Raw genomic sequence first — 25,663 nt, 5'->3', positions numbered from 1 at the left:
CTTAAGGACGCTGTGACCATCATATGAGCCAATTGCCATGCGTCTGGATTTTGATCACATGACCATGGGGATACTGCAATGGTCATATGTGTGAAAAATATTCATAAGTCACTTTTTCCAGTGCCCTTGTAACTTTGAACAGTCACTAAATGAACTGTTGTAAGTTGAGGACTACCTGTACTTTAAAAGCACAAGTATGGGCAACGAAGCTCATCAGATAAATAGGGTACTTTTGAAATATGTTTTCAGACTTCTAGACTAACCATTATTTTTCAATAACAGTGTACATCAAGAAGATTTGCAGATGTCAGCCAAACTTTTGCATGCAGTATGTAAATATGCCTCTAGAACACATAACCCCATCCCTTTAATTAAACCAGGAGCATTGGGTTATTTTAGCATAGAAAAGCGAACGGAAGTGATACCATGAACCTCTCTTTAGGCAGTGAAGTATTCTTAGAATCTAGACAAGCTAGTGACTGGGTTCTTCTGAATAGAAAGGGCTACGAAAAGCTTATTTGGATTGGGATCAATCGTGAATGCAAACCTCTTCCGGGCTGTATAGTATTTCTGGGCATTTTTCAGCTCTGAGTCTTTGGTTCTCACTCTGCTTCTGATTCAACTCTAACAGCTGTCAATACTTAGTCTTCATACAATATGCTGTTGTTTTCATCATATGGAGAGAGAGAGAGAGAGAGAGAGAGAGAGAGAGAGAGAGAGAGAGAGAGAGAGAGAGAGAGAGAGAGAGAGAGAGAGAGAGAGAGAGAGAGAGAGAGAATGAATGCCTTTAGGCTCTATGAATCCTTTCCTTGTTCTCCATTAAGATCAGCAAACACTTTCCTCAGGGGTGCTATTCAAACAGCTAAAGGGCTCTTCAATCTGAAGATTGCATGCCTCAGATATTCCAGGCAGGAGGGGCTGATAATCTCTTCTCTCCAGGTGGGCACTTTTATGCACAGTATATTCTTGGCTTATTTGTTTGTGCCAGGTGAATAAATTACTTTAAAAAAAGGATTTTGAGTGGCAGGTGATAGATGATTAACACATGAGACATCGTGTAGAAGTGAGGATATGTGGGAAATTCAAGGCTGAGGAACTGAACAGCTGCAGCGTGAGTTTCGGTGGCATAGGCACAGAATTATAAAGGGACACAATCATCTGCATGCCTGAAGCCAAGCCTCCAACAGAAAAATCTGCATGTGGTTTTCTAACCGTTATTCATTGTTTGGTGAAGGGCAATAGCTGCTATGGCAACGGCTGGAGCACAGATTTCCTTATCAGGCAGTGAAGGAAAAGTAATGCTCTCTCTCTCTCATGCTTTTAGACCCAGGTCCAGATTAAAGCTTTGATTTGGAGGGAAAGGGAGCTCCCAACCAGTACCTACAAAACATCTCACACCTCAACACGAACCAAGTTCCTCTTGGCTGCCTCTTGGGCTTCCAAAACCTCTTTTTGCCAGTTGAATTTCCACTGAAAACCTGCAGAAAATTTATGGACAGACGCAGTGGTGGGATTCAAATATGTGAACAACCAGTTCTCTGTGTGGATGCCACTTCCGGAAGTCCATTCTGGGCCTGGGCAACAAAAAATTAGCTACCGGTTCTGCCAAACTGGTGTAAACCAGCTGAATCCCACCACTGGACAGAGGGGGATCCTGGAAAGTGATCACAATGGTCAGACATGATAATGGGCTACCAGAATACAGCAAAATTAAGGCACACTAATGTTTGTAAATACTATTCTCTATTTTCTTCCTAGCGTTTTTCCTGCAAGTGCAGGGTTCGGGGTTTTTTTGATCAACCAAGTTTTGATCCATTTGATTGTTACAAAAATTGACCAACTAACACGTCACCTGAGCCTGAATACATGGGATGAGAGAGAACAACTGACCCAAAGGCACCCAACCAGCTTTACCAGGACTACAGTTCACAGTCTTCTGGCTTCTAGCCTGGTGCCTTAACCACTAAACTGACTCTCTGCCTGTTCTCTTATCACCTTTGTATAAATATGCTGCAGGCATCATACATCATCTTTAATCCCAGAGTTTTAGTAACTTCGTGGTAAACTTAGATCTTTCAATCAAATTCTATTTTGCAGTTAGGATCTAATTGCCTAAATTGTAATTGACTTTACTGATGAAAAGCATTATGTCGCCTAAATAATCCCTTTTCCTTCTCCTTAAATTATGAAGGTTGATATTATTCAGAAATAATAGGCCTACGTAAAGAATTTAGCAGATTTGCTCTACAGCTGGGGGATAACTAAATTTTGAAGTAAAGTCTTCATTTTTCTTATTGTGCACCTTTGGAGTGCTGATCTCCTACAGTGCCATATACTAGAAAATTGAATACCACTAGCATCGTACTGATAAGTCAAGTTGCAGGTACAGTCTTGTAACTGTCTAAAGACACTACAGTATGGGAATAGGGGTGACAAAAAAATTCACTAGAAAAGTAAAACATGAAGTTCAGCAAGAGAAAGGGTTACAGGATTTCATCCAGGCAACCAGGAACTAGGAATTCAGTTTGAAAGGAGCCAGCAGAATCAATTAAGGTTGGTCCATAAATGCTTGATTTGGGACGGGACAAACATAAATGGCAACAGCAGCACTCATATGCAAGAAAACAAATTATTTAAGTTATCCTTCTGAAGTAAAATAATAGTTATAATACACAGTCAGGTCAGGTAGGACTGGAAGCCAAACAGGCTAAGTTAAATATTAAATATTGTTGGTAAAATATTGTTGAAATACATGGCATATAAAAGTTTGGATTCTCATGCGAAGTATTATTACCACTTTATAAAACCCTAATAAGACCACATCTGGAATACTGCAGCCAATTTTGGTCACCATATCACAAAAAAGATGTTGAGAATTTGGGGAAAAAATCAGAGAATAGCAATTAAGATGATCAAAGGCCTGGAGACTAAAACATACGAAGAACGGCTTCGGGACTTGGGTTTGGCTAGTCTAAAGAAAAGAAGAAATAGGAGAAAGATGCTAGCAGTGTTCCAGTATCTGAGGGGCTGCCACAAGGCAGAGTGGGCCAGGTTGTTCACCAAAGCACCAGAGGGAAGGACGAGAAACAATGGTTGGAAACTGAACAAAGAGAGAAGCAACCTGGAATTAAGGAGAAACTTCCTGACAGCGAAGACAATTAACTAGTGGAACAGTTTACCCCCAGAAATTGTAGGTGCTCCATCTCTGGAGATTTTTAAGAAGAGACCACACATTTTACCTGTCTGTGATGATATAGGTTCTCCTGCTTGAGCAGGGGGCTGGCCTAGAAGATCTCCAAAGTCCCTTCCAGTTCTATTCTATTCTTTTAGTTTGTAGGAAAGACAATGTTGATGGGTGCACTTTCTCCCAATTACCATGTTGTATGAAGTCTAGGATGTTTTATTTACTCAATTATACATTTACAACAGAAGAAAGCAAGCCTCAAACTTATAGAACCAGTTCTGTTTAGTGGTAATAGCCCTCCAACCAAGATGAGACAGATGGAAGCCTACTTTTCTGAACTCCATAAAACTTCAGCTGGGATAGCTACATGAGCTATCCCGGCCTCAGACTAAAGCACACCAATTCACTCTGAAATCACTGGATTTGCATAAAGCATAAAGTTGCAGAGTAAAGGAAAAGCAGTTCCCATCTGAAGGACTGAACCTGTGAGGCTAGAGACCAATGCAACAGACATCTCCAACTCTCAAGGTGGGGAAAAGAAAGGCCAAAAGTCTATTTATTCCTAAGGAAGTATAAAATGGGATTGTGTGTAAAAAAGTCACTTGAACTGAATTTTTCTTCTTGTGTCATGGCTTGGGCACATAATTTAGAAACAAATAGCATTAACACATCACAGCCATCCCTCAAAGCCTAGCAACAGAAAGCCTTAAGCGAAAAACTGTCATTTGAATGTTAGTGTTGGAGAAGACTGCCAAGATTATTGGGCAGCCAAGAATATCAACCAATGGATCCTCAAATAGATCAACTCAAGGGTTCTGACTCAAGACAAAAATGACCAGGTTCAAATTATCCTACTTTGGATACATTATGTGAACACCCAATTCTCTGATACAGGCTCTAATGCTGGGGAAGATGAAAGGAAAAAGAAAAAGAGGATGGTCAGCAGCAAGGTGGATGGACACATGCAGGGGCAATGACTCCACCATTGGGAGGCCTAAAATAACAGATTAGCGATATGGGGGAAAATATCTATCTATGTAGTCACTAGGAATCTAAAGCAACCTGATGGTACATAATCAAGCAATCACCCAATCAGATCTTACTCTCATTCACAAGAAAGGGGGAGGGGACATTTGCTGTGGGACACAGTTTTCAATGGGAACAAGACTGTTGAAAAAAGCTCATTTATGTTCCTCATTTAACATTAGCCAAGTTAACAGCTCCACTGTTACGTGATAACTGAAATGTTCTTCTGCATATGAATTATGTTGGAATGGTAAATACAATACAATCTGGTAAGCACAATACAAAACACTACACTACACAACTTCTTGCGCATATTCTTGAACTTTGACGTAAAACTCTCAGCTTCAGAGATGCAAAATATTGCTTAGATATTGACTAATGTTGATTTTTTCCCCAGTCTTGGCACATTTCAGTGCCATACTCATATTCAAGGAAATTACACATCAGTTTAGGGCACAAGCTGACTTACAGCTGGTGCAACTTAGAAACATTCTGAACACTGAATGTATGGTTAAAAAAAGAACACATGTAGTCCTTGACTTAATGGCCGCAATGGAGCCTAACATTTCTGTTGCTAAGCAAGACAACTGTTAAGTGAGCTTGGGCCATTTTATGACTTCTCTTTCCATAGTTGTTAAGTGAACCAAGGCAGTTGTCAAGTTAGTAACATGGTTGTTAAGTGAATCTGCCTTCCCCATTGACTTTGCTTGTCAGAAGGTCGCAGAAGGTGATCACATGACCCTGGGACAGTCCAACCATCATAAAGATGAGCCAGCTGCCAAGCAGTCAAATTTTGATCACATGACCCTGGGGATGCTGCAACAGTCGTAGGTGTGAAAAACGGTCATAAGTCACTTTTTTCAGTGCCACTGTAATTTTGAATGGTCACTAAATGAACAGTTGAAAATCGAGGACTACTTGTAGTGAAGTTATTTTCACAAGACATTCCAATACACTTGCACAGAGAATATTGTTCAGTTATAAAAGGAACTCCATTTTCCATGCTCCAGTTTTTGATGGTTAATATTTCTTCAGCACACATTGATGGCAGAGATCTGCTCCTTTTAATTTTTCTTCTCTGCTCTCTCACTACTATGAAATAGGAACTGGATAATTTCTTTGCTTTGCATCCTACAATCTTCCACATCATAAACCAGTTCACTCCCAATACTAAAATGGCATCACAGCCAGGAGATCCTTGAAAGGATAATTGATTAGCCATTCCTCCATTGTCATTCCTCCAATTTAGAGGTGGTATTATAGTTACAAAGGTGGAACAGATGGTTTAAGTAAATTATCTAGTAGAGGCCAACTCCCAACTGCTACAGTAGGTTGCCTTGGATTGGAGGATCCTAGTAGTTGCCAAGCCTGCTCTAATATTTTCACATGCTAATCTCAATCCTGACACCTTTTAATTTATAAAAACAAATCCTATTTCATGGTTCAAAATATCTGAACAGACACAACCGTAAACCAATTCAACCTAAGTAGAACATCATTGGGCAAGATTATAGGGACTGGCAAAAATAATGACATGAGGAAAAATATCTGTCCAGGATTAATAAGCAGCAAAATGTGGGAGGAAAAACTCTATTATTGACACCCAAAAGAAACCTCTACTGAATGGTCTACAATCATATTCAGGCTGGATAAATTCTAGCAATTTGAAACATGTTTTTCATTCCCTAGTTATATCAATAATAATTCATGAAAAGTGTCTACATAGCCTTTCTTCCACTAGAGCAGGCATGTCAAACTGTCGGCCCACGGCCCAGATGTATCACGACAAAACCGCGCCCTCCCCATTGCTGGAAATGGGGAAAAAGTCATGATATGGCACACGACATCATGTGACGTCGCAAGTTTGACATGCCTGCACTAGAGAATCCTTTTTAATTATTTTATTGCTATTATATTTAAATAATACAAGAAAAAGGAACAAAAGTATAATGCAAATACATACATACCTTCTGAAACACATAAAAATACTTTTAAAACATGAAAAAATAGAGCAGAAAAAGGGAAAAAGAAACAAAGAATATTATTGTAACAGCAGTTATAATTTTAATTATTAAATTACATATGTTTATTCCTAATACAAAGGGACGCGGTGGCTCAGTGGGTTAGGACGCTGAGCTTGTCGATCGGAAGGTCGGCAGTTTGGTGGGTCCAATCCTGAGTGCCGCGTAGCAGAGTGAGCGCCTGTTACTCGTCCCAGCTTCTGCCAACCTAGCAGTTCGAAAGCACGTAAAAATGCAAGTAGAAAAATAGGGACCACTATGGTGGGAAGGTAACAGCGTTCCATGCGCCTTTGGCGTCTAGTCATGCCGGCCACATGACCACGGAGACGTCCTCGGACAAGCGCTGGCTCTTCGGCTTTGAAATGGAGATGATCACCGGCCCCTAGAGTCGGAAATGACTAGCACGCATGTGCGAGGGAACCTTTACCTTTTTATTCCTAATACACTTATATATTCTTTTTAACCTACAGTATTTTGTATAAGTGAGTTCCATATTTCATTATACTTATTCAAAGTCGACATCTATAGGCAATCTGCTCATAGGTTATCCATAAAAAGCCTGTCTATAGGCAACTGGCTTATATTATTTTAGAATCTTTGACATGGTGTTAGGACTTTGGCAAACTTGATTACCGTGAGTGGATCTACTTCTAAGTAGGGTTTTTACAAAGAAAATAAATGCTTTTCAGAGAAAATCATCTTCACCTGCTCAAAATGCAACACCTATCGGCATTGAACAACTAGAAAAGTAACTTTGTTAAAAGAAACATATATGCATATCAGTCTCCCTTTAATTCTTTGTTAGCAATCTAAAATTTACACAAATATGAGCTGTCACTGTTGTGACTACTGCCTGTGGATGGCCTTCGGTTAGGCCGAAACAGGAAATAAAGATTTGTCCCATGTTTGGGGCCTAGCAAGGTAATCTAAATAGTTAACAAGCATTTAACACATATCTCCCTTGCTTCTCAGCTAACAAAGTGAGATAGAGCTTGTGGCCAATAAGCCCAGGTTCGAATCTCAGAAGGGTATGGCTGACTGATGAAAACAAATAAGTTTGAAATGCATATCAGTCTCCCTTTAATTCTTTGTTAGCAATCTAAAATTTACACACATACACACACACACACACACACACACACACACATATATATATAATGCAGATGATACCACTCTAATGGCAGAAAGTGAAGAGGAACTAAAGAGCCTCTTGTTGTGACTGAAGAAGGAGAGTGCAAAACTTGGGTTGAAACTAAACATTAAGAAAACCAAGATCATGGCATCTGGCCCTCTCAATTCCTGGCAAATAGATGGGGAAGAAATGGACGTAGTGACAGATTTTATTTTCCTGGGCTCCAAGATCACTGCAGATGGGGACTGTAGCCAAGAAATTAAAAGATGCTTGCTCCTTGGGAGGAAAGCCATGGCAAATCTAGACAGCACACTAAAAAGCAGAGACATCACCCTGTCAACAAAAGTGCGTATAGTCAAGGCTATGGTCTTCCCAGTTGCAATGTATGGCAGTGAAAGCTGGACCATAAGAAAGGCTGAGCGCCAAAGAATTGAAGCCTTTGAACTTATGGTGCTGGAGAAGACTCCTGCAAGTCCCTTGGACTGCAAGGCGATCAAACCGGTCAGTCCTAGAGGAGATCAACCCTGACTGCTCTTTAGAAGGCCAGATCCTGAAGCTAAAACTCAAATACTTTGGCCACCTAATGAGAAGGAAGGACTCACTGGAGAAGAGCCTAATGCTGGGAAAGATTGAGGGCAATAGAAGAAGGGGACGACAGAGAATGAGGTGGCTGGATGGAGTCACTGAAGCAGTAGGCGTGACTTGTGAAAGCATTCTTTTTCAGCAGGTTTTTACCACATCAAGGCAATAATCAATCTCTATCCCTATACATTTTAATCTGACATGTTTTATTTGTGTCCTTGTTGTGTTGACTGTATATCTGTATATGTGCACGCAGTCTTATACTTCTGATTTCTGTGCTCCAAGTAGTTCATTGATAAGATTAGATCTGCTTTCAGCCAATTGAGAAAGCAGTGAGTTCCATCTCATTGACTGGCTAGTATGTATTGTCTGAGCCTACAAGAATTTTTGGAAATAGCAATTTTCCTGCACTTAAACAGTGACTGTGTGAATCCATGGTTCACTACAACAAGCTAAATTATGGTCCAAACAAACACATTTATAAACTACATGATAAAACTGTTCAAATAGACAAAAGATCCTCATGTATTCTCAGTGTTACATTAATATGAGCAGTAAGATTTTAAAATAATTATTTTGAAGTGTTCCTGTTATACAGGTGAGCCATTTTGCACTAGTTTCCTAATTCAGTGCAATAACTTGGCCGTTGTTTTTTTTTTAGCAAAAGTCATTAATATTGACCTCCATATTCCTTTTAAGGGGAAAAAATAGGATTGTTCGTGCAGGATTTGCGAAAGCTAACTTTTATGTCATAATGTTCAGTTAAATCACTATTTTAAAAAAGAACTGTGGAGTAATACCTGTTTTTTTGGGCGATTCTTTAGGAATTACCAAGCTGTTATCTGGCAATATGGCTGGATTTTCTTGGTTTATTTTTATGGCAGAAGAATTTTTTTAAAAATCCATTTTTTGCTGCAAGTGACCAGCCCCAGAGTGCCAGCAGCATCTATTTCCAATAATGCCAGGGGCTTCCGTCAGAGGCAACAATATCATTCAGCAAGGCTCCGAAGGCAGCCAGGAGCCATGGATATTATCAGTCCTCTAATCTAGCCGCTGTGTGGTATTCCCCAGTCCCTATTTGCCTATCGGCTGCCCAAGCAGGTGCGGTCTTTAGCCACCATGCTGAGAGTTTAATTGCTGAAACCCAGGGACAGCTGCTCTTACGCATCTCCAAATTTGTTTCCAGCAATCAGGCCTATCATCATCCATGCTATGAAGGGTGATATTAATGAGGGTTGAGGGGTGGATATGCAATGATACTCCTGGGACAAAGAATTTCATTTCCCCCCCCCCCCAACATATATTTGAATCTGTCTCCATTGTTCTTCTGCAAAATTTGGGATAATCTAGAAAGCCTGACTGTTATTCTTATAAACAGGCAGGAAGAAAAAAAATATACCTTTCTCTTTAGGAAATTATAGGCTGAAATCATATGCATATTCTAGCATTGGTTGTGCTTATTTGGTGCAAACACTCTTTTAAGAGTCACAGTTAATATTTCAGTCTCAATAGCTTCACAACAATATTATATCAACATCAATGGTCCCAAAATGGGGTTGATAATCTAACAGATCTCAAGGATATCAGGTTGACAAATTCTGGTCTGTATCTGGAGACGGTCCAGTAGTACTATGCTCGCTTGAAATAGGATTTGTTTTTTAAATAATTAATACTGTTTGGGATTTTATATAGAAAAATGTGCTGTAATGTTGGAGCTAAAGAAGGAGATACATACTGCAAAATATGTTACAGACTAGAAGCAAGAAAATAAGATGCAAGATTAATAACACTTTAATTATGAAGCTTGCAGAAAATTTAGTTATGTAGGAAAAATTTGATAGACAGATAAATTAAATTGAAAGCATGTAATTTCTTTTATCAAACAAAAGGAGAGCAAATGTCAATATATAGAAGCTGCAGGAAAGCACATTCTCCAATTTAGGAAGATGTTGGTATTAACAATAATCAAGTAATAAAGTTTTTTTTAATTAAAAATATACAATGGCTCAATAATATCCTTCATATGGTAAGGTAGAACAGGTCAACTGAGAATACAATTCTTGACACATCTGCAATCAACCCCCACATATGCCACATATGCTACAAGTCTGTCAAATTTGCCATTGGCATTTGGTAAGATTAAATTCAAGCGGAGTTCCAACTATCCCTCGTTATTTCCCCCTGAAGGCAGATACCAGCAACATCACATGCAAGATCTGGACCATAAATGTGGCTCCATAATTCCTACCAGAAACCTGGTAGAACAGGTGTGACTGCAACGATCCAAGAAAGAAATAGACAAGTAATAACTAGTAAAAGTTACTGTTGAAGGAAAATAATTTTGAATGCTGGTCAGGCTAGACCAGGGGTAGGCAACCTCGGCTCTTTTATGACTCATGGACTTCAACTCCCAGAATTCCTGAGCCAGCCATGCTCCATGAGTCATAAAAGAGCCGAGGTTGCCTACCCCTGGGCTAGACACTCTCTAAGATCATAGAGAAAATGAACATTGCCAAATTCACATTCCTAACCAGAACTAACTCAGTATGGATCATATACAGTTAAAACATCACACAATAACTCATCTGACTTTGCACAGAGGAAATGGCCATCTGGAGATGCTATAGAAGTAGTGAGTTAAACATTTTATAGTTGTAACTTATTCTCTTCTGAAGAAATGGAGACAGAGCCTTTTCCTCTAGTCTAGATAAGACTAATAATGTAAGCCACCAAGTTTGTTCTAGGGAAAGATTAATTACGTCTTGCACCAAGCGGGAGACGTTACGTGAATTGTGAGAGTAAGGTTAATTCTTTCAGCAGTGGAGGTAGAATGAGCAAGGTACACCCTTGTAGGCTTTATCCAGTCTAACCAAATGTGCCATCTCCTTGCACTTGCACCATCAATACTAGTATTCTTCGCTCGTATTCCAGTCATTTGGAATGGGCACAATTGGTACCATCTTAGACAAGGGCTATTCTAGTATATGCTCTGTCTACTTCCAGATCTGATTTTACAGTTCAGGTACTTGCAAGAAACTAGCCATTTCCTTCAGTTCCTGAGCAGAATACTAAATCAGGGACAATGTAGACAATTAAATGGGAAGAAACTCCAATTGCCAGGAGCCACCTGAAACACAGAGGGCTCACTAATGCAGGAAAGAGCTTGCCAATGATGACAGTTGTAGGTAGGTTTATGAGCAAAAAGCCTTAGCAAAATAAAGTCTTATCAAATAGCACACAGAAAATAATCAAAAGCCTTAAACGCCATATACTCTAATCATCTAAACCCTAGCCAAAACTGTTCTTAAAGAATTAATCCAGCCATATTTACTCCCACTAGATCCAACTATATAGAGAGAGGACATAACACTAGGAAAGCCTATTTTAGCTAAATTATTTTATAGACAATGTTATATTTAATAGGATTAGGAACTCCAGGGCTTTGGCATCAAAGATATCTAGAAAGCTCTAAAAAATTCCTGACCTCTAATGGTTATCTGGATTTTTGCAGCCCAGATCTGGTAGCCTTAAGTAAGATGACTTGGTTGGCCAAACTGATTCTGAGCATGACCTATCTGGTTTTGGCAAGCTTTTGGCAAGTGACATTTTTGTTGTGCGTAATCAAAAGTATAAATATTCCTGTCACTGAAGAATTTTATCATTTGAACATTTAGAGCCTTAAGATTTTATAGCGGCCCTTTCACATGCCCTTGACACCATCAGCAGCTTTCTTTACTATTAGCTATGTGTTACTTATAAGTATCTCTCTGTTGATGCTTGCAGCCCTGCAGCCCTTGGAAAGCTCTGAATTGGGATAGTGACATTTAATTTAAGTTAATTGCTAGGCATTAGGCACCCTAATAAAGAGGCAATGTAGGAAAAGAAGAGCATGTGGCTAATTAAAGAGGTTGTATCTTCAGCTCCCCTGACACATTTCTTCCACAGTGTGCCAACCTGTGGCACAAATTTAGCAGAAGAGCAGCTTATTTGCCTGCTCAAGTAAAAATAGTCTCGAGGCAGGATAAAGACTAATAAACTTTCAATGTTATAAATTTACACCATCATGTTTTTCATGGGAACCGTAGTGGCCAATACAAATATATCCAAACTGCTTTATATGATAACCAAGTAACTGCATGAGAACTACACCAAATTCTTTTCTCCCCCTGATTTCTAGCACTGACAGAAGAATGTCAATTCCTCCTTAGAAGTATTCACAAAATTCACTCTCCTGGCACCTCACACAATCTGTCCTGGCCACTAAAAAGCCATTTTGATGTCTTCACATCATCATCATTCACAGTCTAGTCATATATGAGACAAGTCAATCTTATTCGAGATTAATTTTGAGTGGTTGATTGATTTCAACAGAAAAGAGAGGAGGAGGAGGAGGAGGAGGAGGAGGAGGAGGAGGAGGAGGAGGAGGAGGAGGAGGAGGAGGAGGAGGAAGAGATGTTTTTCTGGAAAATTGGCAACCTAGAGAGAAGGAGCTATTTTAGAATGAAATCTATGGCAGTCAACTGGGGTAATGCAACAAGATTGTTTGCACATTCTGCAATCTCTACCAATTCTACAATGTCTCTATCAAAAGAAACAAAAATGAGAGACTAGCGGCTGAATTTCTAAAAGGTGTCATCCACCCATTTGCACAACACTTATAAACGTAATCAAAGATTAGGGGTCAGCCTCAGTGATGTGTTTTTCACATGTGATTTTATTTCCTTTCTTAATTGTGATAATAATCTTAGCCATAGCTTCTCAATTGGGTAATGAGGAAAACTTGAACAAGGAGTAGAAATTGGATAAAATAGCTTCATAACTTCCTTCTGGTCCCTACAATTATGTTCACATTGCTAAACCACAATTTTTTTAAAAAAAAAACAACAACCTGTATTTTGTTTAGCCAATCCACAATTGGCTGGATTCACACATCACATAAGCTATAAACTATAACTACGGCTAACATACCAGAATGGATATAACCATGACTTATGAAGTTGTAAACCAGATTTTATTATAACCTAGCATATGTGATCCCAGTCTATAAGCTGGTACAAATTCAGATTAATATCTCCCACACCATATCATACATAAACACACCTTACCTGATACAGAAATTCTCATGGTTGCCTCCAAAGGTCTATTGTTATCCAGGGCCCTGCTCAGACGTAGTTCTCCAGTACTGTGGTTCAAGAGAACAAGTTTCAATTCATTGCCTTGCTCAAAACTGTAAGTAAGACTATCAGAAACATCAGGATCATAGGCTGGGATCCTGCCAATGACTCCAGTGGGGAAACTGCTGGACTTGTTGGTGATGTAGTTATTGAATATGATCTCAAAGTTCTTCAAGACTGGGACATTATCATTCTTATCCAGTAAACGAACATGCACAGTAGCCCGGCTTACCAGTGGAGCTGAAGTAGCTTGGACTACTATGACATACTCAGACTTGGTCTCATAATCCAAATCCATCAGTGCTGTCAGCTCTCCTGAGAAAATATCAAGTTGAAACACCTCCGGAATATTACCTTCCACTATCTGGTACATAATTTGAGCATTGGTACCCTCATCTGGATCACTGGCAGTGATTCGGGACACCACTAAGCCTATTGGACTATTTTCTTCCACAAAGATGTCAAACTCATCATGCTCAAAGACAGGGGGGTTGTCATTGACATCAAGAACAGTGACATGGACATCAATTGGCGTCCTCATGGCTGGTACTCCTTTATCCACTGCATATGCTCTAAGCTCATAGAGTGGAACATTTTCCCTGTCCAGTCTACGCAACGTCCTAACAATACCAGAAGTGGTTTCAATTATGAAGTCCCCATCACCATCATCTCCACCCTGAAAGGTATAGAACACTCTCCCATTCATTCCAGAGTCTCTATCTGTAGCAGAAACCTGCAGGACACTTGTGAAACCAGGTACATCCTCATAGACAGATCCTTGGTAATTATCCCTTAAAAACTGAGGTGCATTGTCATTTACATCATTAACTAGTATCTCTAGATAGGTGGTATCTGATTTCTGTGGGATGCCATTGTCACGAGCTGTAATTGCCAAGGTATAGGATACTTGGTCTTCATAATCCAATTCCATCTGAGTTGTCACAGCACCAGTATCTATATCAATTCTGAACTGAGGAATACTGTCTTCCATGAAGTAAGTGATACGAGCATTCTCCCCTGTGTCTTCATCTGTAGCACTGATAATCACTACAGTGGTACCCACCGGACTGTCCTCATTGATATTAACAGTGTAATGGGAACTCTGGAACACTGGCCGATGTGTGTTGGCATCAGTTACATTAACAAAGACTTGAGCAGTGTCAAACCGAGTGCCATCAGAAGCTGTGATTGTAAGAAGGTACTGCCGCTCTAATTTATAATCCAAGGGTAGGGCGAGAGTGATGAGACCACCACCACTCTGGCTGGTGATGGAGAAGCGATTGCGAGTATTCCCATTCGTGATCTGGTAGGTGATGACACTGTTGACATCCCGATCAATGGCCGAGACAATAAGAACACTGGTGCCCACAGCCGCATCTTCATTGAGACGCATGGTATATTCCCTTTGTGTGAATTCAGGATTGTTATCATTGACATCCAGAACGGTAATACTAACACTTGCTGAAGAAGTCATTGGAGGGCTACCGTGATCTCTGGCCTCAACCCCAAATTTGTAGAAGTCCACAGCTTCACGATCCAAACCAGAAGCCACTACAATCCAGCCTGTGTTGTTATTGATAGTAAAAGGGAAATCGGGACTCACATCAACCAGAGCATATTCTAGTCGGGCATTCTCCCCAGAATCTGCATCAATGGCTTGGATGTGAATAACAGAATAGCCCACAGGTACATTTTCCAACACCGTGGACTGGAAAGGGGTGCTAACAAAAATAGGGGCATTGTCATTCACATCCAGTACCTGGATGGTCACCAGCCCACTGATATTGGAAAGAGGAGGCCTTCCTCCATCTTGGGCCCTAATACGAAGAGTGTATTCCTTATTCATCTCATAATCAAGCTGACTGACTACATCAATATTACCTATTTGGGCATCTATGTAAAATTGTCCCCGCGTGTTGCCACTCATTATGCTGTAATGCACCATAGCATTACTACCTTTGTCCCTGTCTGTGGCATTTACCTGCAAGATGTGGGTGTTTGAGGCCACATTCTCCGGTACCTGTACAACATAACGTTTCTCACTGAACTGCGGTGAGTTGTCATTGTCATCCTCCACTGTAATATGAATTGTAGCCGTGCTGCTGCGCGGTCCTGGGTCTCGGCCCTGGTCATTGGCCTCCACGATCAGCTGATAGGATTCCACAGCTTCTCTGTCCACAAGGCCATTTGTGCGGATGACTCCAGACTTGGGGTCAATTTCAAAGATCCTGTTGACCCCATTACCATTCAAGATGCGGTACAGGATGTTGGCATTGGGGCTGGCATCGCCATCGGTAGCTCTCACCGTCAACACTTCGTAGCCAACCTCAAGGTTCTCCCGCATGCTCTCCTTATACTCCTGCTGCTCAAACACAGGATCATGATCGTTGGTGTCACTGACCGTGATTGTGAGCGTGGCCAGAGCCGTGCGACGCGGTGTGCCATGATCTGTCGCTGTCACCCGGAACACATGGGTGCTTTTGGTTTCTCGATCCAGTTCTTCAGCTGTGGTGACGGCTCCTGTCTGGGGATCAATGGCAAAGAAGCTGTTTGAGCGGCTGTCAAAAAGCGCATCCATGGAGTAGTCCAAGCGGCCCGCGTCCCCCTCATCAGGGTCCATGGCCCTCAGCAAGATCACAGGTGTGCCTGTCGGTCTGTTCTCCGGCACTGAAACTTGGTAGGTGGGCATCTGGAACTGGGGGCTGGTGTTCACATCCCGCTTCCTTCTGCTGCCCCCCTCACCTTGACAGCCACACCCCTCCAAGGGCCACAGCTTCCGCACCTCCTGCTGCGAAGAGCCCACAGCCAGCAGCCAGTGGACAAAGATCTCGGTCTTCTCATCGCAGACTTGGCACCAGAGCCCCAACCGTAAGGGGCGTCCCGGCCGGAGACACAGGGCTCGTGGGGGCAGGATCAGTTCTCCCGGGGGATGGAACGGCCCATGCTGGTCTCTAGCGTCGCCGCCGCCGCCGCCACCGCCTTGCACCGTGCACCTTAGCTGGCAGCCGCCCCGCCAGCTAGCGGGCGGCAAAGGAATGTGGGCGCCTGATTTCAAGCACAGAGTCCGGCTTCGCCCTCTGCGGAATCGGCCGCCCGGAACCGGGGCCAACAGAAGGTGGCTTAACAGCAACAGCTCTCCATCCTCGGCCGCCGTCTCGGTCACCGCCGCCGAAGCACCATCACACCGCGGTCCCAGCAGGTGCGCCCAGAGGCCGCGGGCCGGACGCGAAACCCGGCAAAGCCACAGCGGCGGCGGCGGCTCGGCGCAAGCAGGCGGCCGGCTCGGTGGTGACAGCGGCCGCTCGGGCAGCCGAGGGTCCCTGAAGGGGGCGCAGAGAGGGGGCGGTTCGGGGCCGTCGGCGCGGGAGCGGGGGATCCCCAGCGCCAGCAGTAGCAGCACAGCCCGGCCGGGGGCGCCGCCGCCGCCGCCGCCGCCCATCTCCCACCGCCCGCAGCCCGCTCTTCGTTTTGTCCGTCCAGCGATCAGCAACTGCGCTTCATGCCAAAGAGGAGGTCCGGGCCGACGGCCCCCCCCCCACCCCCTCGCCCGGTCCACCCGATGAGCCCGAGCAAGTCCGCCGCCGCCGCCGCCGCTGCCTGCTCTCCCGCCGCAGCCAGCTAAGGTCTCGCCGCCTGCCAAGCAAGCCCGGCTCGGCTCCGCTGCGGCAGCAGCTCTGCGAGGCTCATTTCCATAGACCTGCGGCTCTTAAAGGAGCCGCGTCAGCTTCGCTGCTGAAAAGGCGGCCGCGCGGTGGGGCCTCCCCCTCTGCACCGCCAGGTCCTCCTCTTGTGAGGCGAGCAACCTTAGGGCGGGAGGACGTCTGAACCGCTTCGCGCCTGTTGTCGAGTGGCTATAATCCACCGCAAACGCAGAGCGTGAACAGAGGATTCCGGTGCTTCCCTAAATACCTTACTACAGGGTTTTCCAACCTTGGCAATGTTTAGACGGCTGGACTTCATCTCCCAGAATTCCCCAGCCGGCTGGGGAATTCTGGGAGTTGAAGTCCAGTTGTCTTAACATTGCCAAGGTTGGGAAACTCTGCCTTAGTAGACCAATCAAGTACTGTAACACAAGGCATTTCCTAGTTCCTCGCTTCTGGAGACCAGGGTTGAATGGCAACGTTCAGGGCTCAGCCCTGGAATCCCAAAGCAGTCAGACACCAGTGTCCCTGTGCAGAATGTGCTTTCCCTTCACCTGTTTCAGAATTAAACAAGAATATTTCCAGGCAGACAACTCTTTGAGTGCTATAAATCCAAAGTGGTTGCCCCAAAATTATCTCTGAAAGGATGTGAGGGGCAGGAAAAACATGGTGGGGCTGAGAAATGGAAGACTAACCGTAAGCAAAGTTTCACCTATGAAAGAGGAGTAATTTCACGAGAAAAGCCATTTTTAAAAACAAAACAAAAAAACAAAACACACAAATAGAAGGGGAGAGGACTCCATTCCAGAAGATGGCATTTAATGTTGACTATTTCTGAAAACCTATATTTAGTAATTTTTATTGTCATAATTAATCATTAGTTGTCAGTTATTATTAGCAAATATATTCTAAGACGGGCTTACTTGGTTTACTACTCTGAAAGAGGGGAAAAAAATCTGTATCTACATCACAATATAATATAATACACCACTATCAATGTCCCCCTTCACCTTTTCCCCTTAAGCTATACACCCCAAAGTTAATGCAGTGAAAGCCCCTTAATCATTGTGCTGTTTTCTACATCTTTCCCATCCCCAAACAATATTTTTGGGAGTACAGTAATAAAATTGTGCACATTATAGGAGAAGAGACATGTTAGTTGGTGGCAGAAATTAGGAAGAGCTTGATAGCAGCTCGTGAAAACTTACGCCATTTAATAAAATTTGCTATTTGGAAAAGATGTTATCAGACTCCTGAAAACTCTACACAGTATCTCAAGGCTACAACATCATAATTGTCTATGAGGGAACCACAGTATTGGCAGTTTTTTTATTCTTTCCATGTGCATCCTCGTGTAAATTTGTATGGATTTCATTGTAGCCTATTGATTATTGTATACATTAAAGATTACACTACAGGGAGGTGTAATGGCAAAAAAATATAGGAACCCCTAATCTAATATAGCACAAGCATGAACACTCTGTTATGCAGACAAGCAGAATTTCCACCGATGACATAAAAATAAAGCAAATAGATTATATGTGAGATTTCAGTCATTACAGTACATAGAAAACTGCCCCTTTGTGTCCATATATCTCAGTATGATTCTTGCAGATGTTGTAATGAATTACAAACAGAACTCTTTTCCAGAAGTCTTGGAGATGCAGATGCTCAGCTAGTCTATATTGTAAAGCAGGGGTCCCCAACCCCCGGTCAGTGGACCGGCCCTGGGCCGCGGCACGCCAGCAACAGGTCCGCACAAACAACCAAAGCATCATCTGTGGGATGAAGTCAGCACACAAAACCACTCCCCGTGTAACTGGTCCCTGGTGCCCAAAAGTGGGGGGGGACCTCTGTTGTAAAGCATGCAGCCTTTCTTAATCGGTTGCCCTTCAGATGTATTGGATTTGAATTTCTGTAATTCACAGGCAGTATTCACAGTCTTGCTATGATTCCCAGAGTGGAGGCAGCTGGTAGAAGTCTGCAACCACCAACAGCTACAAGCAGAACACTTTGGCATCTGAAGGAGGGTCCAGGAACATACCTTGTAGTAATGCACCTTATACTTCTCAAAACAATTTTGTCAACTGCTTCTTTGAAATCTTTTACATACATTCAGCACATAAGTTCTGCTTAGCAAATGTAGGATGCTGTACGTGTGATATATATGGAGAAATCACAAACATGCGATACAACTCAAAATTTACCCCAAGCCATTCAAGATGTGGCAGGGAACCCTCTTGCCACAAAATTTCTTGCATGTAATGATTTGTCATATCTCCTTCTTATATATGATGGTTAATACACACTGTAGCTACCTTTGCACGCCTGTTGTTTAGGCAACCTGAGTTGTTTGGCACAGTCGTGAATGTAGAGCCAGTCCCACGTTTTACATCAGACTGAAAGTCTATGGAGCTTCTCAGTCATCCAGGTCATAATTATCCCAAATATGCTTTTTCATGAGACAACTGAACTTTCTTGTTTGTCTTTGAAGACGTTTTGCTTCTCATCCAAGAAGCTTCTTCAGCTCTGACTGGTTGGTGGGGAATGGAAAGGTTTGTCTTTATATTATAAAGAAAAACAAGGAAGTCCAGTTGCCTCATGAAAAAGCATCTTTGGGATATCAGACTGAAGGCATTAGGCTTGATCATGGGACTACAGATCACTGGGGAGGCCTTGGGGATAGAGATGACCCCTGGGTGGGGGGAAACAGCAGAAAAGATGTGTGTGATGAAGCACTGGAACGTGTTCAGAAGGAGCCAAAGAGTATGCAACAAATAGCACTGGACTAGTTCAGGAGTGCACAAATTTGGAGGCATGGAGGTGAAAAGAAAGTGAGTGGGGCCTGAAAAAACATTTTAATTAAATTAATATTACATTAAATTAATTATATATGATTAGTAATTTTGCTTTCCTATCATATTAAAAATTAAAACATGACATTTCAGGGCTCTAAAGACCACATCTCAGGCTTTTGGGGGCTATTCATGGCCTTGGGTCTCAAATTGTACACCTCTGCATTTGATGGACCATGTGCCTGGCCTGATCCAAATCATCATTTGATCATCCTAAAATACATAAGAATCTGCTTTCTAATCTGTAAGGCTATTTATTAGGTCAACTCTCAATCTGTTCTTGGAATCAAGGCAATTGTTCTGGGGAAGGTCTCATTCAGCCCACTGTTGTGTCACAGGGCTGGCCTGAAGCCCAAGCTCAAGAATCTATTTGAGTGATAAACAGAGATAAGCAGAAATACTAAAACTATACTGGACAGCAGCCTCAACTAGTACCCACATGCTCCTTTATTTTTCCACTCTTCAAAAGCTGGTCCAGCCAGCCCCAGTGGTTGATTGTCTGGATCCAAAATCAGAGCTAAGGGCTGGATTCTGTATTTTCCTTCCATCCCATTCATCTTTTTTCCTTGTCACACCAACTTTTGCAGCACATCTTGCTTGTGTACATTTTTGTATCCATAAGAAACCACAAGGGCTGCTCCTAGAATAGTCTTTCTTAAAAGGGCAATGCCTCTAGCTTTCCCACAGCCACACTCCTAGCAGGTGCATGTATCTATGAAAACTTTCAACTAGTGAGTGAGCTGGATGAATGCCATAACACCAGCACTATGTCTGTCATTTACATACTGGCAATATGTAATTAATGTTCCTGTTATTCACAGTTGTAAAACGTTTTTAAATCTGCAGTTCAATCATCTCTTTAGGTAGGTAGATAGATGATAGACAGACAGGCAGGCAGACAGATAATGAATGTTGAAAGCCAATATAATACAAAGACATAGTTAAATCCTCCAAATGTTAGACACGGTCTCTTTAAAATTTGCAGCAAATATTTTTCTCTTCTCCTGCTTTTAAACCTTTTCATTTATATATTTGTGCAATGGTTATTTGCTACATTAATTGTCTTCCATTTTTTACACAATCCTATAAAATAAGTGACTGTAACAAAATCACCCAGGGAGCTTCCTCCATATGTGAAGCTGGACTTGAAACTGGATTTCCTGGGTTCTAGTCCAAGGCTTTATGGTTTAGCGGCAGGAAGGACGAGGGAGACGCGTCTTCGTTTAACTAGTTTATTTAGTCAGCCCGGACAACAGAACAAGGAGAAACATGCCTTATATAGGCAGCTGCCAATCGGGGCAGCAAATCAGCTGGGTGTATTTTTCCCGCCAGTACAGGGGGCCAATCGGTCAGCTGTCGGTGCAGAATCTCCCCAGTGACAGCACAACGCGTTTAGTCGGGGAGGGAATCCCGTCAGCTGGTTTTGGCGGGCGGCCGGCGTTTTGACAGCTAGCCGACGTTACAGCGCATGCGCCAATTCTGACAGCTCGCGGCTGCCGCTGGGGCTAGCCGCGGTTTTGACAGTTCGGGTCGCAACGCGCATGCGCGGCGTTTGACAGCTGTCAAACGGCCGCGTGTACTAGTAGGCCGCAGGAGCGACTGCGCGTGCGTTGCCCTATTTGACAGCTGTCAGTGCGGCCGCGTAAAGCGGCCTATGACAGCTGTCATTATGTTTGGAGTATATTGCACTTTAATTATTACATTGTCATTGGCTTATGATTAATACAATACATTATGAATGGAGGAGGAGGAGGAGGAGGAGGAGGAGGAGGAGTTGTTGTTCATCTAATATGGTAGTAATTCATGCAAGGTATTTTTTAAATTAACATTTTCATCCAATTGCAAATGGGGAAACTTGAAATTAGGTTGAAATTTGAAACACCCAACTGATTCATGTGGTACTTGAGAAAAGTATTAAAAACAGAATGTATCAGCTAGTATTACAAACTAGTATATATAAAGGTTTAGCGTTCTCCAATCTGATCTCTTCCAGTTTTTGACATAAAGTCTCTGCAAGTAGAGCTTGATTCCATAGATATGCCTGTGCAGTCATCTTCACAAGTGGTTTGCCACTGTTTTCTTATGGAATGATTGTTTTTACTTCTCAGTCTAGTCTATAGCCAAGGAGTTCCCATCCAACTACTAACCAAGCTACATCCTACTTAGTTCTTTCAAGCTTGGCAGTTTGGAGATATGGAACCACATTCTGTGATTCAATAAATTCCATCTAGCATTGTCAAAGACTGTATTAAAAAACAAAAATAAACATTTTATCCGGCATGGCAGCTATATGCTCTATTCCCATGAAGCCCGAGTGGAAACTTATCAGCAAAGAAAACATTTAAAATGGTCTTTCTGAACAATAAATTTGTAAGATGATAAGGTTCAATTTTGATCTTAAATATGGAAACATACTATACTCCAATAAAAACACTGAGATCATTGAGCAGTCAATATTAATACATTCTAGGAACAACAAGGAATATATGCATTATTACATATTTAGATTTTAATTTTTTAAAGAAATAAATAATAATATAATGAGGCCACAGAAGCAATTTACAAACCATTTGCCACTTGTTTGGCATTGTACAAGCATACTTCACAGGTGTTTCTTCACAACAGTAACAATATGTTGAAAATGTGAATTCCTTGGCATTTTTCCATGAGAGCTAAGGAGACAGAGTATACTGTACCTCCCTTCACTACTTTTATCCTCAGAGCAGAGCAAACATTTAAAAATATTTTTTGGGTACATGATGGATCTAGGCATGCTGGCAAGCTTGCAAAAAGTGTCTGCAAAATGTTTGGACAAATGTAACAGATTGTCTTTTCATCTGTGTTATTTATGGCTCAAACCCTTTAGATGAAGGTTGCTAGAATTGTGGGTTTGAGGTTTGTTTTGCTTCTGTACATGTTTGTGTATCTACATGGAGGCTTTTAAAAAGTATGAACCCCTGCCTGCCCACCCTTTGGTGCATGTCACTTCAACAAGGCTTACTTTCAGATAACCCCATTCTATTTAATTTCCATCATGCTTAGAGATCAACAATTATTGTACCAGCAACTTAGCAAATAAAAAGAAAATGAAGGAGTCACATTCCAGTGAGGTAGCTATGTTAGTCCTTTGCAACAAAATCAAACAATTTAAAGTGAACCAGTTTCACAATATGGGGGGGGGGGAAATGGAGTTCTCCCAAGTTTTATATGCTGGCTGAAGAATTTGGGGAGTTGAAGTCCACACATCTTAAAATTGCAGACTATGAAAACATTGTGCTAAGGAGAATTGCCTTGCTATAGATATCTTAGTTTACAGTGGAATTTTGACATCCAACTAATAAAGAACAAAACAACTGCAAAAACAAAAGCCTGGCATTGGTTTGGGTGTCTTGATCACATGGCTCTCTGCACTTTCACAGAGCAAAGCTGAAGGCAAATTATGGAAGGTCTCCCTTAAATACTTCAAAACTTCTGTCTCAGCCGTTAATGGCCAGGCCAAGTCATTTTCTTGCCAAACCCCAATGAAACAGGCAGGCAGACAAGCCAGCCGGCAAGCAGGAACTATCAATGGATCCCAAGGATACAGTGAGGAATTTACCCGCTCCTCCTAGTCTAAAGAGTGAAAACAAACAAGTTAGACACCGCCATTCAGAAGAAGAATGGCCATCAATTAATTATACCCTGGATTTAGGACCCATCCTGGAAGGGTGTTAAAAGAATCTAGTACCATCAGGGTGACCAAGAAAGGGGGAATTGCCCTCGGACAACTTTGTTAAATTTCTAAAGGCATCTTGGGATCTGAGCTAAGGATGTGAAGGGTTAAGATTAGACAAAGAATACAGGAAAATGGAACTATAAGGGAGACAAGGATATCACCAGCTCCTGCCATCAGGTTACATCACAAGTAGAAAAAACTCCAAAGCAATATTTCTAGGTAAAAATAAATAAATCAATCCATCTTCTCTAAGCAGGCTCCAGGTCCCTCTAGGTCACGAGGCCAAAGGCCTCACGTGGATTTTGAATGGCGTGTCAGGGGTTGCATTCCCCCCAAAAGAGGAATGAGACCAAGAGAAAAAAAACAATGTGATTTCATTTCATTTAGTTTTAATGAAACTACTTCTAAGGTTTGGCCTAGTGGCTAAGATGTGATCTCAGATTATTCACTGCTCCAGATACCTCGTGATGGGAAATTCTGGAAGTGTCCAGTATCCAACTACGTCTGGCAAGAGTGTCAGATTTATTGGAAAACCCTGATTGTAACTAAAATGTATATGCTACTCCCTTCCTCTTTCATGTGGAACTCTACAACATAGAAACACACTTTTTTGTGTGTGTGTGTTACTTCTTCCTTTGAAAATATGTGACCTAATTTCTCCACATCCTGTGGAGAATTTAGAATTTGGAAGAGATTGCCATCAGGGCAGGACTAGGGACAAAACCCTACAGCTTCACAGATCAGCATGATTCTCCAACCCCTGCAAACGCAGCAGAATTGTTCTACCACATATTAATGTCCTACTCATTACCTTATAAAGTGAGATTGGGGGCGAGCTATAAATCCATTGCACTTGAAATCAAAATTTGGTGATAGTTTTCACAGTAAATAACAAAGCCAAATGGGTTATAGAACTTCAGGAAAAAAGGAGCAAGAATTAGGGGATTTAATCTGTTCAAAATCTGCTTTAAACAATTTGCATTCCAGATGAGAACCTCCTTGGTGTTCTCTCACTATTGTCAAACAGCTTTCCCATTGTGGTAAACCCACTCTAAAACATTTAGACACGATTCATTTTAAGCCATTAAAAGTTATTTAAGCTTCCAGTATTACTCCAAGAATATTCCTAAAGGAAAGGCAAACTTTGCTGCTATGAATTCAAAAAACTGTTTCATGGTATTAATTCTAATACTTAATCTATAGATTACATGAGCCAGTAAAACTATTAATCAGGAAAATATCTAATCTCCAGCATCTGTTAGAAGGAGCAGGGTATTTTTTTTCCTCCTTGAAATGATCAAACACAATATTTTAATGTTACAATAAAAATGTCATTTTTTATGAATCCCAAAGAATTGTGTAATGATCTGCTACAACTTTGTCACTAAATCAAGACTGTATTCTTTTAAAAATGGAAACTAGAAATCCCTCCATTGGAGTCCGGTACACAAAACACAAATTAGAATAAAAATAAAATGTTGCACTCAAGACAGTTGTTATCAGCACCAAAATTAAATGGTGCTTACGACCCTTCTCCACAAAAATCCATCCCATTATTCCACTTGTAAAAAGAGATGGGGAATTTCTCTCTCTGTTTGCTGCTGTTATTAAACAATTGGAAGCCAAGCGTCTTTGTCAATCTATTGCAAATCACCCAGAATCTGTGGAGGTGATCTCCTTTCAACTGACCCAAAAGGCTTATGTCAATAGATTGGTAAATCAGAAACTACTCTTTTCTCAAGAAGTTCTGCATTTAGCATTCTGATACTTTAAAAGCATGATAATGACACGGGATCACTCAGCACTGGGGAGAGGAAACTGTTCCATTACTGCTATTATTAGTGGGGCAGGTCATACTATTGTGCTCAGAACATATATCCAGTGGAAAAACCAGATTCTGCTCCGGAAGAGTCAAATAACTGCGAATGCAATCACACATCATTGGCCATCAGCTGGTGGTGCTGGTGCTGGATGGACACAGTGCAGGAGAGGATTCCAGACTTCCAAAACACTTGCCTGGTTTGGAAACATAAGGCAAGAAGCTAGCAACAGAGTTTTAATAAGCAGGCAAAAGGTTGCTGCAAAGCAAAAAAAAGCTCAGTTAAGCCAAGTCCTTTCTCTGCTTTAAAGAAGATGTCTCTGTAACAGACCCCCATCTCTGGAGAAGGTTTGCAAGGAGTGTATACCAAGGCAAAGAGAGAAATGATTGGTATAAACAGGTCAAGAGCAAGACAGACAAATTGTGGAAATGAGGCAATCTCACAACATAATCCATGATTTATAAACCCCATAGGTTAGGCTGAGTTAATTATTAGTAAAGAAACATATATAGT

At 41.7% G+C, this 25,663-nt stretch overlaps 1 protein-coding gene across 1 annotated transcript in view; it reads right to left on the bottom strand.

Annotated features, from left to right (window-relative positions):
- CELSR2 (cadherin EGF LAG seven-pass G-type receptor 2) overlaps positions 1-16,558 on the bottom strand; it is a gene marked incomplete at both ends in the record, with an annotated part of 96,402 nt that extends 79,844 nt beyond the window's left edge. Inside the window, one exon of the mRNA XM_083357791.1 lies at positions 13,051-16,558. Coding sequence (XP_083213917.1) covers positions 13,051-16,558 — 3,508 coding nt within the window. The remainder of the gene's footprint in view (positions 1-13,050) is intronic.
- Between the last annotated feature and the right edge of the window lie 9,105 nt (positions 16,559-25,663).

This window comes from Vipera ursinii (genome assembly GCF_947247035.1).
Source record: "Vipera ursinii genome assembly, chromosome: 3".
Classification (NCBI taxonomy): Eukaryota; Metazoa; Chordata; class Lepidosauria; order Squamata; family Viperidae; genus Vipera; species Vipera ursinii.
Note: the sequence above shows the minus strand (reverse complement) of the source record. Positions and strands in the feature narration are given on the sequence as shown.